Raw genomic sequence first — 14,486 nt, 5'->3', positions numbered from 1 at the left:
TTTTACAATTCATAGCTTAATTTTATCCTGAGCAACACTTGAATATTTTTAACAGAGTATTTTTGATAATTCTAAATATTTTGTGAATTTTATTTTCTTGATGATAAAGTCTCTAAAGTCCCTCCCAGTAATTGGAGATATCACTGTGTTATTGAGATTTTAAAATTATAACTCAATTTCATAGAGATATGTTGAATGAATAATAAAATTTTGTATGATTATAATTAATCTGATTGAAAAATTATGTAAAATGAATAGTGAACATATAAATCAAAACTTATATGATTCAAAGTAAATGTTTCTTTCATTTTTATTAATGTCTATTAAATAGACGGCCATCTGGATTAAAAGTTCATTCCAATTTTAATGTGATTTATATATTCGGCTATTTAAATATGATTAAAAAAAATGTATTCAATAAAAACAAATTGATATTAGATTGTTGCGTTTCTACTATCTTTTTTATAGGAACTTTCTTTGTGTAGGAAATTAGATTGACTTCAATGAATCAGCTTTACTATTTTGCATTATAAAATGATACTTATTTTATAGAGTTAAATTAATTGAAGAAATATTTTTATTTATATTTTTATCATGTTTTTAATCGTATTTACTATTAACTTAAGAAATTCATCCGAAAAACAAATACTGAATTTTTCTTCTTTGTTAAATCTATGCATGTTAGAAAGATGAATCACAAGAATTATCATTTTTATCACTCTTAAATCTTATATCTTACTTTATAATTAAATAAATAAAAATAAGCATAAATATTAACCGATTATTATTGTGTATGTTTCAAAAATTGTAAACGGCAATACAACTCTAATGAATTAGGTGTTTGCAACTTTTAAAGATAAAATCAAAAAATTAGTTAATTGCAAATTTTTTAAAATGAAATTTTAATTCACATTTTTCATTATCATTCAATTCTATATAAAGAAATACATAGAATATATATAGAATTCTCTATATTTTCTCTATGTAAAATTCTCTCTATATAGAAAGGCTTCAAGGTATTACAAAAATTATATTTTCTTTGTACATAAAATGTGGGATGAATAAATTTGTATGTGAATCCATTCTATTAGAGTGAAAGTAAAACCTTGATAAGTATCTTTTGTCATTTTTCAGAATATGTCGATTTTTAAACATTCCCTTTCAAATAATTTTTAATAAATTGCAATTCTTAGAGCTTCAGCTCAAATTTAAAGATGTAGAAATAATTTTTATAATTTAAAAGAGAAACAGGTAAACAATAAAGTTTTATTGTAATGAAACAATAAACAGTATCGGGAATACTGCTGAGGTAAATCTTTTCATATATGTATGTATCATATTTTTGCAGATGCCAGGATGACAAGAAGACAAGTTTAGAAATAATTTTAATTTAATTTTCTACAAGAGGGCATATTTTATACATGAGGACTACTGTGAGAAATGCACCTGTTCATGCCTTGACAAATTTAAAAAAAGTGTGAAAAGTTGCCTCTCAGTGCTTAATCTGAGAGATCCTATAGGGATTTTTTGAATAGGCATCAATTCAAGAAGGGGGATTTTGGGTATCTTTGGATGGTGTGCTGTGGGCATTGGGGATTTTTATCTCTTCCCTTGCACTTTGAAAACTATAACAAGCATAAACATTTTAAAATCTGTGCTCGAAATAATTAAATATAAAAGAAAGATTGGATGAAGGAATGAGAAAAAATTTTAGAATGAAGTAATGTGTGCTAATTTTAAATCAATTATAGGAAAATAATTTGGGATTTAAATTAGATTGAGATATCATAAACACACACACACACGCACACACATAATATATATAATATAGTAAGTGTTCAACGCATAAATTATCAATGCCTCTTTATCTGGCATTCAGTATTTAAAAGTTTTAAGTAATGAAAATATTTAAATATTACTATTAATATAGTATGTGACTATATAACAGATTATAATTAAGATTTATTTGTAAGGAAATTGTTAAAAGTAGGGGGAAATGCTATGACAGTCATGCTAGTATAATTGAAAATATTTTTTTAAATTTTAATATTATATGAAAAAGCTTTAGACATTTATTCTTTAAAAATTTTTAACAAAAAAAAAGAGAGAGAGAGAGAGAGAGAGAGAGAAATGAACAAAATTTCGAATAAATTTAAAATTAAAAAAAAAATAATTTTAGGTGCATATTATCACTACTTAAAAATTTGTTTGTATTTAATTTAATATTTCTAAGTGAAGTAGTGGTGTATTCAGGGAGAAAATAAATACACAAATTAATATATGTTGTCACTTTATTAATAGTTAATAGATTGGAAACCGATCACATTTTTCTTTACCTTTCTTTACGTCAAATTATTCTTTAAATTTCATTAAATGGTTATTACAACTAATTCTGTTTCTTTGTAATTTATTATACATTTATTGATTATTTTTCTTAATTTTTGAAATTCTAGAATCATGTTTTAAATACAAATTTGTTTAATTTTTAGAATCAGACTATGGTTGGTGTTATGAAGATAGATGTCTCACTTCAAAAAATGTTGGATTATGAACCTTCATATGAGGTAATTTTTATTTAGATTTGAATTATCTGTAATTTCATATTATTTTTAATTTACAACTTTATTTATTGATAAAAATATTATAATATTTTACTGTAATCTTATAATATTCAAGGTAAATTTTTAACATCAAATTCATTTTTGTATTTTATTAATAATTAAAATTGCAATTCTTAGTGATGATTTGTACATATAAAAGGATAAAATATTATCATAACGTTTTAGAGTTTAGTTTATAATAACATTTTGTTTTGAAGCAACTTGGATGTTTGACTTTCATCATCTTAACACTTCTCCACAAAGCAGATACTAAGCAAAATATAAAATTTCAAGCCATATATCAAAAAGCTCATATTTTATACTTTATACATATGTAAGAATTTATCCTAGTAAGGTATTGTTATTGGATATTTCTTTAAAAGTTTTTGTATGAATAGTTTTATCTTGTTAAACAATGATCTACATGGATAATAATGATTTCATTATTGTTGAGTTTTAAGGGAATTCTCATAAATGGTATGACATTTATTCATTCCAATTCAAGGTCAAATGTCTTTAAGAATAAAGATGTCATTCAATATTTGTAATTGTTAGCCAAATAGATCAATTCTTTATTTGCATGCTTACTTTTTAACTCGTAACCCACTTAACAAGGACTAATGTTATTCATCACAATAGCAATTGTATGTTTCAATGATAAACTATTAAATCACATGTGTTTTTAATATTATTTTTGATAACATGATTTGTATTAAGAAATTTGTCATTTAACATTGTGTTAAGAAGAAGAAAGATTAAAGATTACCTAAGTAATAGGTCTCATGAATCTTACCTGATTAAAATTTTAGAAATGCAACTTTCTTTCAAATTTGCATAAAATAGTAACAAAAAAAGTTCAAACTATATTAGTTATTATATACATCTTACTTGTAAAAGTGAAAGAAAAATCTGAAAAAACAATGGAAATAGTTTTAATTCCCAAAAATATTATTTAAAATGGATTTTGAAAGTTAATTTTTCAAAATTAATTAAAATTTCAGAAATGGTTCTAGTTTTGAAAATCAGTATCATTGTAAATATTGCTGTGTGGCTTTAAAGTTATTTATAAAAGTAATTTAGTATATATTAGAAATATATTTTTGAAGTTATTGTCAAAACTTGGATTAAAAAAACATCAAAATTTGTGTCCTTTGTAATTGATTAAGAATTAAAAAATAGCTCCAAAATCCTGTTATCACCTCTAATGTGTACCTTAGTCTAATGTGGTTGCTATAGGTCATAAATCATTAATAAAGCTCCATATAACTTATATTTTTCTGTTTTAATGCATTAAGTGCATTATTCTCTATTAATTATCTATATGCACATTTAAAATTACTATTTGACTTTCAAGATAAATTCATGTAATAGCAAAATTAGTTAAAAACACTATAACTTTTTTTATATTTGAGTGCTTAATTAATTGCAATTTTTTCTTATTTTTATATTTATTCAATTTTTTTAATCACATAAAAGTAATTTATTTTGTAAATTTTTTATTGAAATAAATATGGTTTTATTTCCAAATTTTTTTATTCATTTGTCATATGTTGTGAAACGCGAAACACTTAAATAATAATATACATATTTTTTGTACACAACTAAAAATAGCTTTTGTTATAGATGGGACCAGCCGGCTATTCTTTTGGCATTAATCCTAATGGATATGTTGTATTTCATCCTGATCTTAAAACAGATGTAAGATGTTCTTCTTTTTTTAAATGTAATAACACTTCTTAAGTATTAATGATTTTTTAGTTAATTTCGATAATCTCCTACAAAAATTCAAGATAAATAATTTTAATCTTTATTTCTGCATTTATCTGCTTTATATGATATATAATAAATTTGGTATATAATATATAGTAAATTCACAAAGCAATTTTTATTTTTATTTTATTGTTTTGTATTCCACTGGTGTTTTAATTCTTTTCTTTTTTAGTTTGAATTTATAGATGATCCACCACATCTGGACTTTTTGGATATTGAAATAGAAAACCCGGCAAAAATAGATGTATGTTTCTATTTATATTCATGAATTTATTAGGTATTTTATATAATAAATAGAATTTACGGATATGCATTAATTTTAAATGTTATTTTACCATTATATAGTAATTTTATAGTATTTAGTTATTTTTATCTTTTTTCTCTATATTTTTCTTATCAATAAAAATTGCTCCTAAATTGATAAGACAGTATACTCTTAATTAGGATAACTACATATTATATCTCCTAAAATTGCTGGTTTTTATAGTAGTATACACAATAATTTTAATCATAGCTGCTTCTAAACATTTCTCAAAAAGTAGAGACCATTTGAATTCTTTTAATTAATTCTTTAGAAGAAGTTAGTAGAAGTTAATTAAAATGGTTTCAAACAAAATATCGTTTCTTGATTTTTACATCATTTATAAGATTTTTTGGGCCTTTTAACAAAGTATTAAAGTTGCTTTTGTTATGATTTATTTTTTAAAAGATATTTTAATTTTTTCAGAATTTTTTTTGATAGAATTTTTTTACTATCATGTCATATATTAGAAATTAATCTCTTATAGAAACATTGTACTCAGTGTGTAATATTTTTTTTTTTTTTTGTATAAATAAATCTTAAAATTTTAAATGCTTTATGATCAGGTTTCCATATAGTTATTTAAATTTCATCTATTTAATACATAATAAACTATCTGAAAATGTTATAATTTTTTTATATAGTTACGGCGAGCTATGATAAATTCTACAACATCAAAAAGATCCCTAACAAGCTTAATAAAGATGCCAGATGGGGTGAGTATTTCACTCATTGCTTTTGTAATTTGTAAAAGAAATGTTTGTTTGAAATTTATTAATGCATATATGTGTATATTTCTTTTATAGAAGCATATAGTTCGGCATCACATGGAATATTATTATACTCCTCTTAAATTGACATCTTTTTCGTGAGTACACATTTTAATGATAAATTATACATTATTATGGTAATAATTTGTTTTCAATTTAAAAATAATTATACTCCCAAATATTTATATATTATATTCCTAGAGACTGTTTACATGTAAAAATGCCTTTGTATTTAAATTTTTTCTTCATAACTGCAAAAATTCATAAATGATCTTTTTTAGTGAAATCAAAATAGTTACATATAAGTTATAAAAAGTTATACATTAGTCATAGTAGTTACATTGAGAAATATGCAATTTCATAAACTAGTAAGGTAATCTTTAATTGAAGAAAAGAATATGTATATAGTGTAAAACATTATATTTATACATTAGTATAAAACATATGCTAATTGTTAAAAAAAATTATTATGTAATAATTTATTTTAACTTCAAAAGATAATAAATTAATGTTAGTTTTTTGTTCTGAATTTTGAATGTGAAAATATTTTTGCACAAATCAAATGAATAAATTGTGTTTTGCAGTTTCTAATCATAATATGATCACTGAACATTTTTGCTATAGCAGATAGTATTAATTTTTTTTGTTTGTTAGCACGTTTTACATGTGTTGGCATATACTTGTAGTTTATTTATTATTAGAGTTTTGGGAAAACAAATAACTCCTTAACTCTTTCTAAGCTAAAAATTTATGAAATGTATTTATTTAAATTTATTACTCTTCATTTTTTTATTAATTTATCTGTTCTAATTTTATTTTTACTCATTAGCATATTCATCTCCTTGCTATGAAAAAAAGAGAGGTCATAAATTTTTGTAGAATCAAAAGAATGAAATGTTTAATGATTAAATTGTAATGATTTTCAAAATTTATGAAATTTTTTATAATAGTATTTTTGTTTTGTTTATTTAGTAAAATTTTCAGAACTTGAAAAAGTAACTTTGAGATAATTTTAAATAAATAAACAATTAATATAGCTTTGTATATAGAAAAAAAAAAATGGTTTGTTTACACAACTTGCAATCGAAAAGAAATTTTGATATCTTTTTATTATCAGATTAAGCATGCATTGCAAAATAATTATATTTTTTTAATAAATTAGCCTTGTAATGTAACAAAAAGAAAAAAAATAATAATATGGCAAGTTCAGTTAATGTAGATTTTTGATAATTTTACATGCAGTTGATCTATTTTATAAGGAAACAGAAAACAGAAGAAAGCTGCATAGTAATATCTAGATAATATTTAAATAATATTTGTTTTTTATTATATCATTATAACATTTAATATAAAAAATTAATAGCAAAAGAAGAAAACAAATTATGTTTTTTAAAAAGAGTTAATATTTGTTTGAAAATGTTAATATATAATAAAAAAGGATAAATTATTATGAGTAATATAATTTATCCCTATCTGATTTTTTACCTCAGAGCCTTATCCTTTAAAAATAAACATTAAATAAACAGTCCTTCAGTTAAATGTTCTAAAATAAGTACATTGTTTCTTTAACATATTATGCATTCCTTTTCAAAAACTGCTATTGCTTATGCTGCATTTATATGACTTGCTCTGATAATAGTTCTAATTTTTTTAATGCCTGTATAAGGTGTATAGTTCTTGGAATTTTTAGAATATTTGTCTTAGATCAGTAATCATATCTATTGGTTTAGTAATTAAAATATGCTTTAAAATGTAAGCAATATTATTTAAGTTGCTTTTCATTAAAATAGTTCTTTAATATTCAATATGACTCTAAAATGCTGAGAAATAATAATTTTTCATTTAAAAAAATTTTCATTTAAATATTCATAATCTCCTTTCTCAAATATTATGCAATATTTTCTGAAAAGTGAAGAGATAATTGTTAGTAGTTAAATCAATATGCTATAAATAAAATAAATATTGCAAATGCAGTTCACCACCAATTCAATTTTTCATTTGTCACCATCTGTTGGGGTATAATGAAACTAGACTATTACAAAATATTGTTGCTTAAATAAATACAAAATAAACATTAAATGAAGTAAATTTGTGTTTTTCAATTGGGCAAAATGTCCAGTGACAAATGTAACAGAATCCTATTTAAATTGACATTTTATCATCTTGTTGAGTTGGTGGGGAAAAAAAACTAGAAATCAATTATGCTGAACTGTTGTGCAGTGGCCAATTTCTTTGATGTGACTACATCATTTTTTTAGATAAAAATTTTAAATAATGTTTTATATTGATTTTTTTATATTGTTAATCTTGATGTTTTTTATATAAAAGCATAGAAAATTTCATCTAGAGTATAGTTTATAAATTGATAAGCTGTATGTATATTATAATAATATTATTTTAGTATGCATAGTAAGATATTCATATTATGATCGAAAATTCTATTTTACTAATAGGATAGCGATTGTTATGCCTACTGACAGGACTCATTATTTGCATGTTGAAGAGATGGATTTTGTTCTAGGTAAGAATACTTTTTATTTTTGATAGTCACAAATTTATTTTGAACCATAATCATTATATCATATCATGTAATGAGGATGGTAATATGAGTTCTTTGTGTTTTACATTTGTCTTTTACATTAGTTTTAGATTTAAATTAGATTGGACATTTGCTAAAGTCATTTCTACATTTTGCAACTTACAAGTTAAATTACCTTCTTGCGAAGCTTTTTTCAGTATAAATTAATAATCATTCATTTTCACATGCAGAGGAATTTTTGAAATATTATAGCATTTGTTGTATAACAGCAGTTGTAGTTGCTTTGTTGGTTTTCATATGAAGTATTATGCTGATATTAATAATTTAAATAATATGTGATTTTCAAAAGCGTTTCCTGGATATTCAAATTTATTCTGATTTAAGAGTAATTCATTTGCTGTCAATAATTTAATTTTTTGTTTATGTCTAAGTAGATATAATACAATTTATTATGCTCTTTTGCATTTTGTATTTGTTTAATTCCCCTAATCATCTCTATAAGTGATAACAGAACATTACTATATTTTATTATTCTTTGTTTTCTAATATCCAGTGATCAAATATCAACTATATAAGTAAATAATCTTTAAGATAAAGGAGCAGTGTAAAAAAAAAAAAAAAAAAAAAAAAAAAACTAATTTGTAAATAATTGTAATATTGAATAGAGCAAATGAAATGAAGTTATTTGAATTGTTGAAAATTCTGTATTAAAAAGGAATCCATGAAGAAAATAAATTTCTGTCTAACAAAAATCAGTAATGAAATATATACTGTCAAAGTTTGACTGTAAACCATGAAAAGACCCCTCCCCCTCCCTTCTATATGCTCCAATCATGTCTAACATATTTGTCAATTTTCAAAATCCATTGCTGGCAAAATCTACATAGATTAACAAAACTTAAATAAAAAATGATTTTTTTTTTCTTTTTTTGTAATTTCAAGAATTTCTTAATTGAAGTAGTAATTTTTAATAATTGAAATGTCTTACATTTTTTAAATGAGTGTGTGAACAATGAATTATGTATAAACTTTAAACATGAAACATTAAAGTATCATTTGTATTCATGAAAAATGTAATTATACTTTAATCAGTTTCATTCTTGGAAATAGATTATATTAACAAATGGGAATATTGTTCTGAAAATAATGGAAATCTAAGTTTTTGCTGTATTCAAATCAAGCACGTGATTTTCATTAGCCCCCCCCCCCTTTTTTTTTGTTAAAAATTATTTCATTGCCAACATATTGAAGTAATTATACAGTCCAGCCTTCTTAACTTAAATTAATAGTGCTTTTTATTCACATATGTTATATTTTATAAGTGTATCATGCCTTCATTTTTGTTTGTTGATTTATTATTAATTATTTTTTATTGAAATGTTAACTTCATAAAAATGATTTATGAAGTTATATCATAACTATTCTATTCTAACTATCATAACATATTCTAATTTGTTATTGTTATTAGTAGGATATTAAAATCATTTATTTGATATATTATCATATCAGGTATATTATTCACATATGTGCTTGATATATTGTAAATTTAATAAGCATATAACTGTAATAATTTTTTATTCTTAATTTCCATATGTCATTTACCAAATTTGCATTAATAGACTTCATTTATTTTGTTCCATTCACTTATGATAATACATTAAATTGAAATATATATATTCATGATCAGATTTTGGAAAGAGCTGTTATTTGGTACAGTTTAGACAGTAGATATGTATGATTACTTTTTTTTACTTGTTAAAAATATGATGTATTTAGTTTTTTCCCATCTCATTTTAGGATTTGATTTATCAAAAAGTGAAATGAAAGGAATGCATATTGCACCTTGGTAAGTTTTAGTTACAAATTTTTATTATGTTCTGTCCTACTGTAAAATTTAAGAAAGCAATTCCTGTTATGTAACTAAAGAAATATAAACTCTTTTTCAAAATAATTTGATCATTAAAGCATACTCTTCTCAAGAGCCAGTATGTGCAATAGAAATGTTTACTTACTTTATTTATTATTTACCTTTATTTTTTACTTAGCTTAACATTGTCGTTATTCATTATTTTTGAGACGCTAACATTAAATCCATATTTCACTTATACAAGATGAATTATTTGATTTTATAAATAAAACTAGCTGTTCTTTACCTGAAAATATATTATTTGCCAAAATTCAATTTCTATGTTAGCAAATTGTTAAGATAAATATGTAAATCCTAACAGATATGAGGTTTATACATCAAATACATGTATGGATGATTTGTGTGTGTGTGTGTCACATCAGTGGCATCGTTAAAGGTCCTTCTTCTTTTTTTTATGGTCTTTATATAAAAGCCTTAAAAGAGCTTTTTATTTAAGTGCTTATATTTTCGTGAAAAGAAAAAGCAAAATCAATTTCTCCATGTTACTCGAGTATACTAATTTTTCCCTTCAGAGGATCTTTGCTGAATGTGGTGCAAGGCAGATCAAGCCTCCCCCAATCACATTCTTAAATGTTTAAATTTTATGATTTTTGAGATTCTAAGGGATACGCTAATCCCTTAAAATCTTGGCAAATTGTTTTTGGACATTTTAGAGATATTTGGTTTCATGGAGGTGGTATAGCGCAGCTATAACACCTGGAATTAGGAACAACAACAACAGTTTCTTTCTTAGTATATTGGGGCTATGAAATTAAAAATATGTGTACTTGTTATATTCATAGCTTTGCCCAAGGTCAAAAATTGTAACCCTAGAGGGGATTATTATTAAGGAATATGCTATTTAAGTACTGGAGAGACAGCTGATTTCACATGTGTTGCAGAGCATATTAAGTCATACCATTTTTTCAAATGGCTTAATGCATTTGGTATTTTTTGGGTTTTTTCATGCATTTGATATTTTTGGGGTTTTTTCATGCATTTGATATTTTTGGGGTTTTTTCATGCATTTTAATAGCATAAATTAGTAATACAATGATTTTTTTTTTTTTTTTAATGTTTATAGTTTTGAAGAAAAGTTTCTGTGTTGAAATTATTTCTTCAGTAAATTGCTAATGTCAGTATGATTTTTCTTGCAATGTATCTTGCTCTGCAATTGATAATGTAGGCATAAGTAGTTAAGAATTATTGGTTTGTAGTCCTCAAAAATAAAGTCTGATAAAAATTATATGCTTTTCAGACTTGATTTCAGTAGCTTATTCTTAAAAATGTTGGAATGCCTAATGAATAGATTGTCAGTAAATTTTATCAACTGACAATCCAAATTATAAGAAATGTTTTGGCAAATTACTAGTAAGTGTAAGTAAAAAAAAAAAAAAAAAAAAAAAACCTTGATCTACGTTGTACTTTCATTTCCCCCCCCCCCTTTTTTTTAAATACTATGAATATGCCATTTTAGTAGAGTTTATACATTTTCTAGTTTATTCATCTTTACTTGATTTTGATAATTTTCATATCAAGAAAATGATATTTGGTGAGTTTTTTATCCTTTATTTAAAAATCATAAATTAAAAAAAAAACTATGGTGATCTTTCAAAATTATTTTCATTCTTTCTCAGGAGCAAGCTTATATTAATAGAGGATTAAACTTTAATTAAAATATTGGAAAAAAAAATTGAATGAAAAATATCATGTTTCGCAACATATAGTCTATGATCACTTAAAGCAGGCTGTCACAATCCACTCAGTAAAGAATACTAAAGAATTGAGAATGTTAGTAATATCAACCCATTCAAAATATTGCTTATTTTTAGGGAAAGAAATAGGGAAAGAAACAGTTCTCAAAGACATAAATAAAACCTAATTTCTTGATCTCTTAACAGAAAAAGAAATGTTTCTTGCAAGAGGAAATTGCTGAAATTGAATATAAATCTAATACACTTATTCGATTTGCCAAAAACTTTTTACTGTTAACAAAATCTAATGAGTTGAAAAAAATTCTGTGTAAAAAAATTGAATGAAATTAAAGTGTTTGAAAAAATCTATAAAAAGAAATAACCTTTTATTTATATATTTAATAAAATTAGCATAATTTTTATATTCTAGATTTGTTTACTTATGTTTGTAACTTTTTTGAGCAGTTGGAATGTTAATGAAGTAACAGTATAGCCATTTATTTCTTATACTGCTAACTTTAGTGTAATAAAATTAGTAAGATTTTTCAAACGAAACTTGCATAAAAAGGCATTTTAAATAACTTAGTTTCAATGTTGGTGAAAAATATGCAGTAATTCCGTTCATGTTTATATTTGAATAAAATTGGACATTTACTTAGTTAAAACCCATCTTAATTTATTTCATTAAATTCATAATTCTATAAAAAAAAATGCTATGTTAAGGTTGGTTCTTATTTTTTTCAACTCTAAAGGTGCTGAAAAAGTACTTATAAAGTCAGTCATTATATTTTTAAAATAAAATTAGTCTATGCACATTGTGTAAGAAAAATTTTATACTAAATTTGATTTCTTATATACTTTATTCTTTAAATGATAATTCATTTGATTTCAGGAGTGAACTGGTTTAGTGATTGTTTTAAATTCCTATAGATCTAATTTATAAATATTCAAACCTTCAACATTGTCACTTATTAAATTATTTTTTAAATAAATTACTGTTATTACAGGAAATATTGTCATGGCAAAGTACTGAAACTTGGAACGCCCGATATTATAAAAAATCTGTCACATACAGTACGGAGCAATCCTGATTCATGTAAGCAAACATCAAATTTTAATTGTCCACATTTGCTGATATGTAACATTTTTTAAACATATATTGAAAATTTTCTTAGGTAAAATCCAATTACTTAGAAGGCTTGTATGGGACATCCGTAAAACAAATGATATCATGCATTACTGGCAGTCTGAAGAACAAGATGGTAGAAGGTATAGTTTAAACTGAAATATTGAAATTTCTTGATTTGTCAGTGCTTTATTAATTTCAAGTTTTTGAAATTATATCATATTTTACTTTTAGAGAAGGAGTTATTGCTACTTTTGTTCAGTCTGAAGGTGGCTTAACTAGAATATACCCTCCTCGGTAAGAAATGTAACAATATTTAAAATTGTGATACAGTACACTCCCGATTATCCGCGGAATTGGGTGGCGCGGCCGCCGCGGATAACAAAAATCGCGGATAATCCGAAAAAAGCTAAAAACAGGTGTAGCAAAAGAGAAAACAGTCATTCCAACTTTGAAAAATCGTTTTATGTACAATAAAGCGTAAAATAAACAGCAGGAAATGTTTAACTAACGCTTAATATTTTAGTATATCACTCAAAACTAACCTAAAATGCATTTTGCTAATGAAAACAGAAAAGTGCTTTGTACTTACGAGAGGCGACAAGGATACACAGGAAAATTAATACATATGTTCTGTTTTAATACTGTAATGCATTATGTAATTACAAAAGCATAAATGTAAAACTACACCTTTTTTAAGAAATCAGTCATTTGTGTTTGCTTCTTGATTTGGAAGCATTTTCTCTTTGCATGGAAGCAAAAAAAAAAAAAAAAAAACTTAGTGCGGCAGGCGCGGATAACCCGCCCTCGGATAATCGGGAGTCTACTGTATTTTTAATTTCTTTCACACTATTTCTAAATTATTAAATATATGATAAATAATTTCATTTCCAATTATTTATAGTGAAGCTCATCAACTTGATGGACATACTAATCCGTCCAGATCAATCCTATTTCAAAGAGCATTTTATGGGGATGATTATGCATTTATACCTCCAAAAAATGACTGTAAGATACTTTTATATAATACTTTTTTATCTTGTATAATATTGTATATATATATATAATATTTTTATCTTATTGTATATGTATATATAAAATACTTGTATATATATATATAGTATTTTTTTATCTTGTGTTTTAATTATCTATTTTTAAGATGTGGTTTTGAAATCAAATAGTCATTATTTTGTTTTAAAATTCTTACTTGATTGTTATTAAAATGTTTACCTAATCATATCTTAATTGTAGGTTTTTATTCATCATAGCATATTTTCAGAAAATGTCATACAAGGTCACATAGGTGATTCTTATTATTTGATAATATGTAATTTTTTTTCTTTTACTAAAGAGAAAATGTTTTAAAAAAAATGAAAATAAGTATGTAAATTAATGCTTGTGTAATGAATAAGAAAATTTGTATTCTAATAGGTATTTAATTATTTAGTTGGATTAATATATACCATTGTCTGCTTTTTAAATACGATATTTCAAGTGCATATTCCTGTATAATATTTGAAACTTGGAAGTTCAAATGGCAGCATTTTTCCTAAATGTACATGTCTAAATGTGGCAGATTTTTTATGAATGAATTATTTACTCTTAAAATAAAATAGAGAAATTTGTGGAAGAGCTAATATAATTTAATTTCATGTCCTTGCTTTAAATACTACCTTTTATTTTTACCAGCGTTTTACCTGTTTCAAAATTTGATGTTCAATATTAAACATCAATTTTAAAGCTTTTAAAATAATGTTAAATTATGCACATATTGGTAGGC

General features: G+C 23.9%; 1 protein-coding gene across 1 annotated transcript in view; it reads left to right on the top strand.

Annotated features, from left to right (window-relative positions):
- Positions 1-14,486, top strand: part of LOC129965303 (voltage-dependent calcium channel subunit alpha-2/delta-1-like) — a 43,470-nt gene that overhangs the window by 18,015 nt on the left and 10,969 nt on the right. Inside the window, exons 17-27 of the mRNA XM_056079170.1 lie at positions 2,490-2,564; positions 4,224-4,298; positions 4,543-4,614; positions 5,316-5,387; positions 5,478-5,539; positions 7,895-7,962; positions 9,778-9,826; positions 12,588-12,676; positions 12,756-12,849; positions 12,941-13,003; positions 13,611-13,714. Coding sequence (XP_055935145.1) covers positions 2,490-2,564; positions 4,224-4,298; positions 4,543-4,614; positions 5,316-5,387; positions 5,478-5,539; positions 7,895-7,962; positions 9,778-9,826; positions 12,588-12,676; positions 12,756-12,849; positions 12,941-13,003; positions 13,611-13,714 — 823 coding nt within the window. The remainder of the gene's footprint in view (positions 1-2,489; positions 2,565-4,223; positions 4,299-4,542; positions 4,615-5,315; positions 5,388-5,477; positions 5,540-7,894; positions 7,963-9,777; positions 9,827-12,587; positions 12,677-12,755; positions 12,850-12,940; positions 13,004-13,610; positions 13,715-14,486) is intronic.

Source organism: Argiope bruennichi, chromosome 1 (assembly GCF_947563725.1).
Source record: "Argiope bruennichi chromosome 1, qqArgBrue1.1, whole genome shotgun sequence".
NCBI classification, from domain to species: Eukaryota; Metazoa; Arthropoda; class Arachnida; order Araneae; family Araneidae; genus Argiope; species Argiope bruennichi.
Note: the sequence above shows the minus strand (reverse complement) of the source record. Positions and strands in the feature narration are given on the sequence as shown.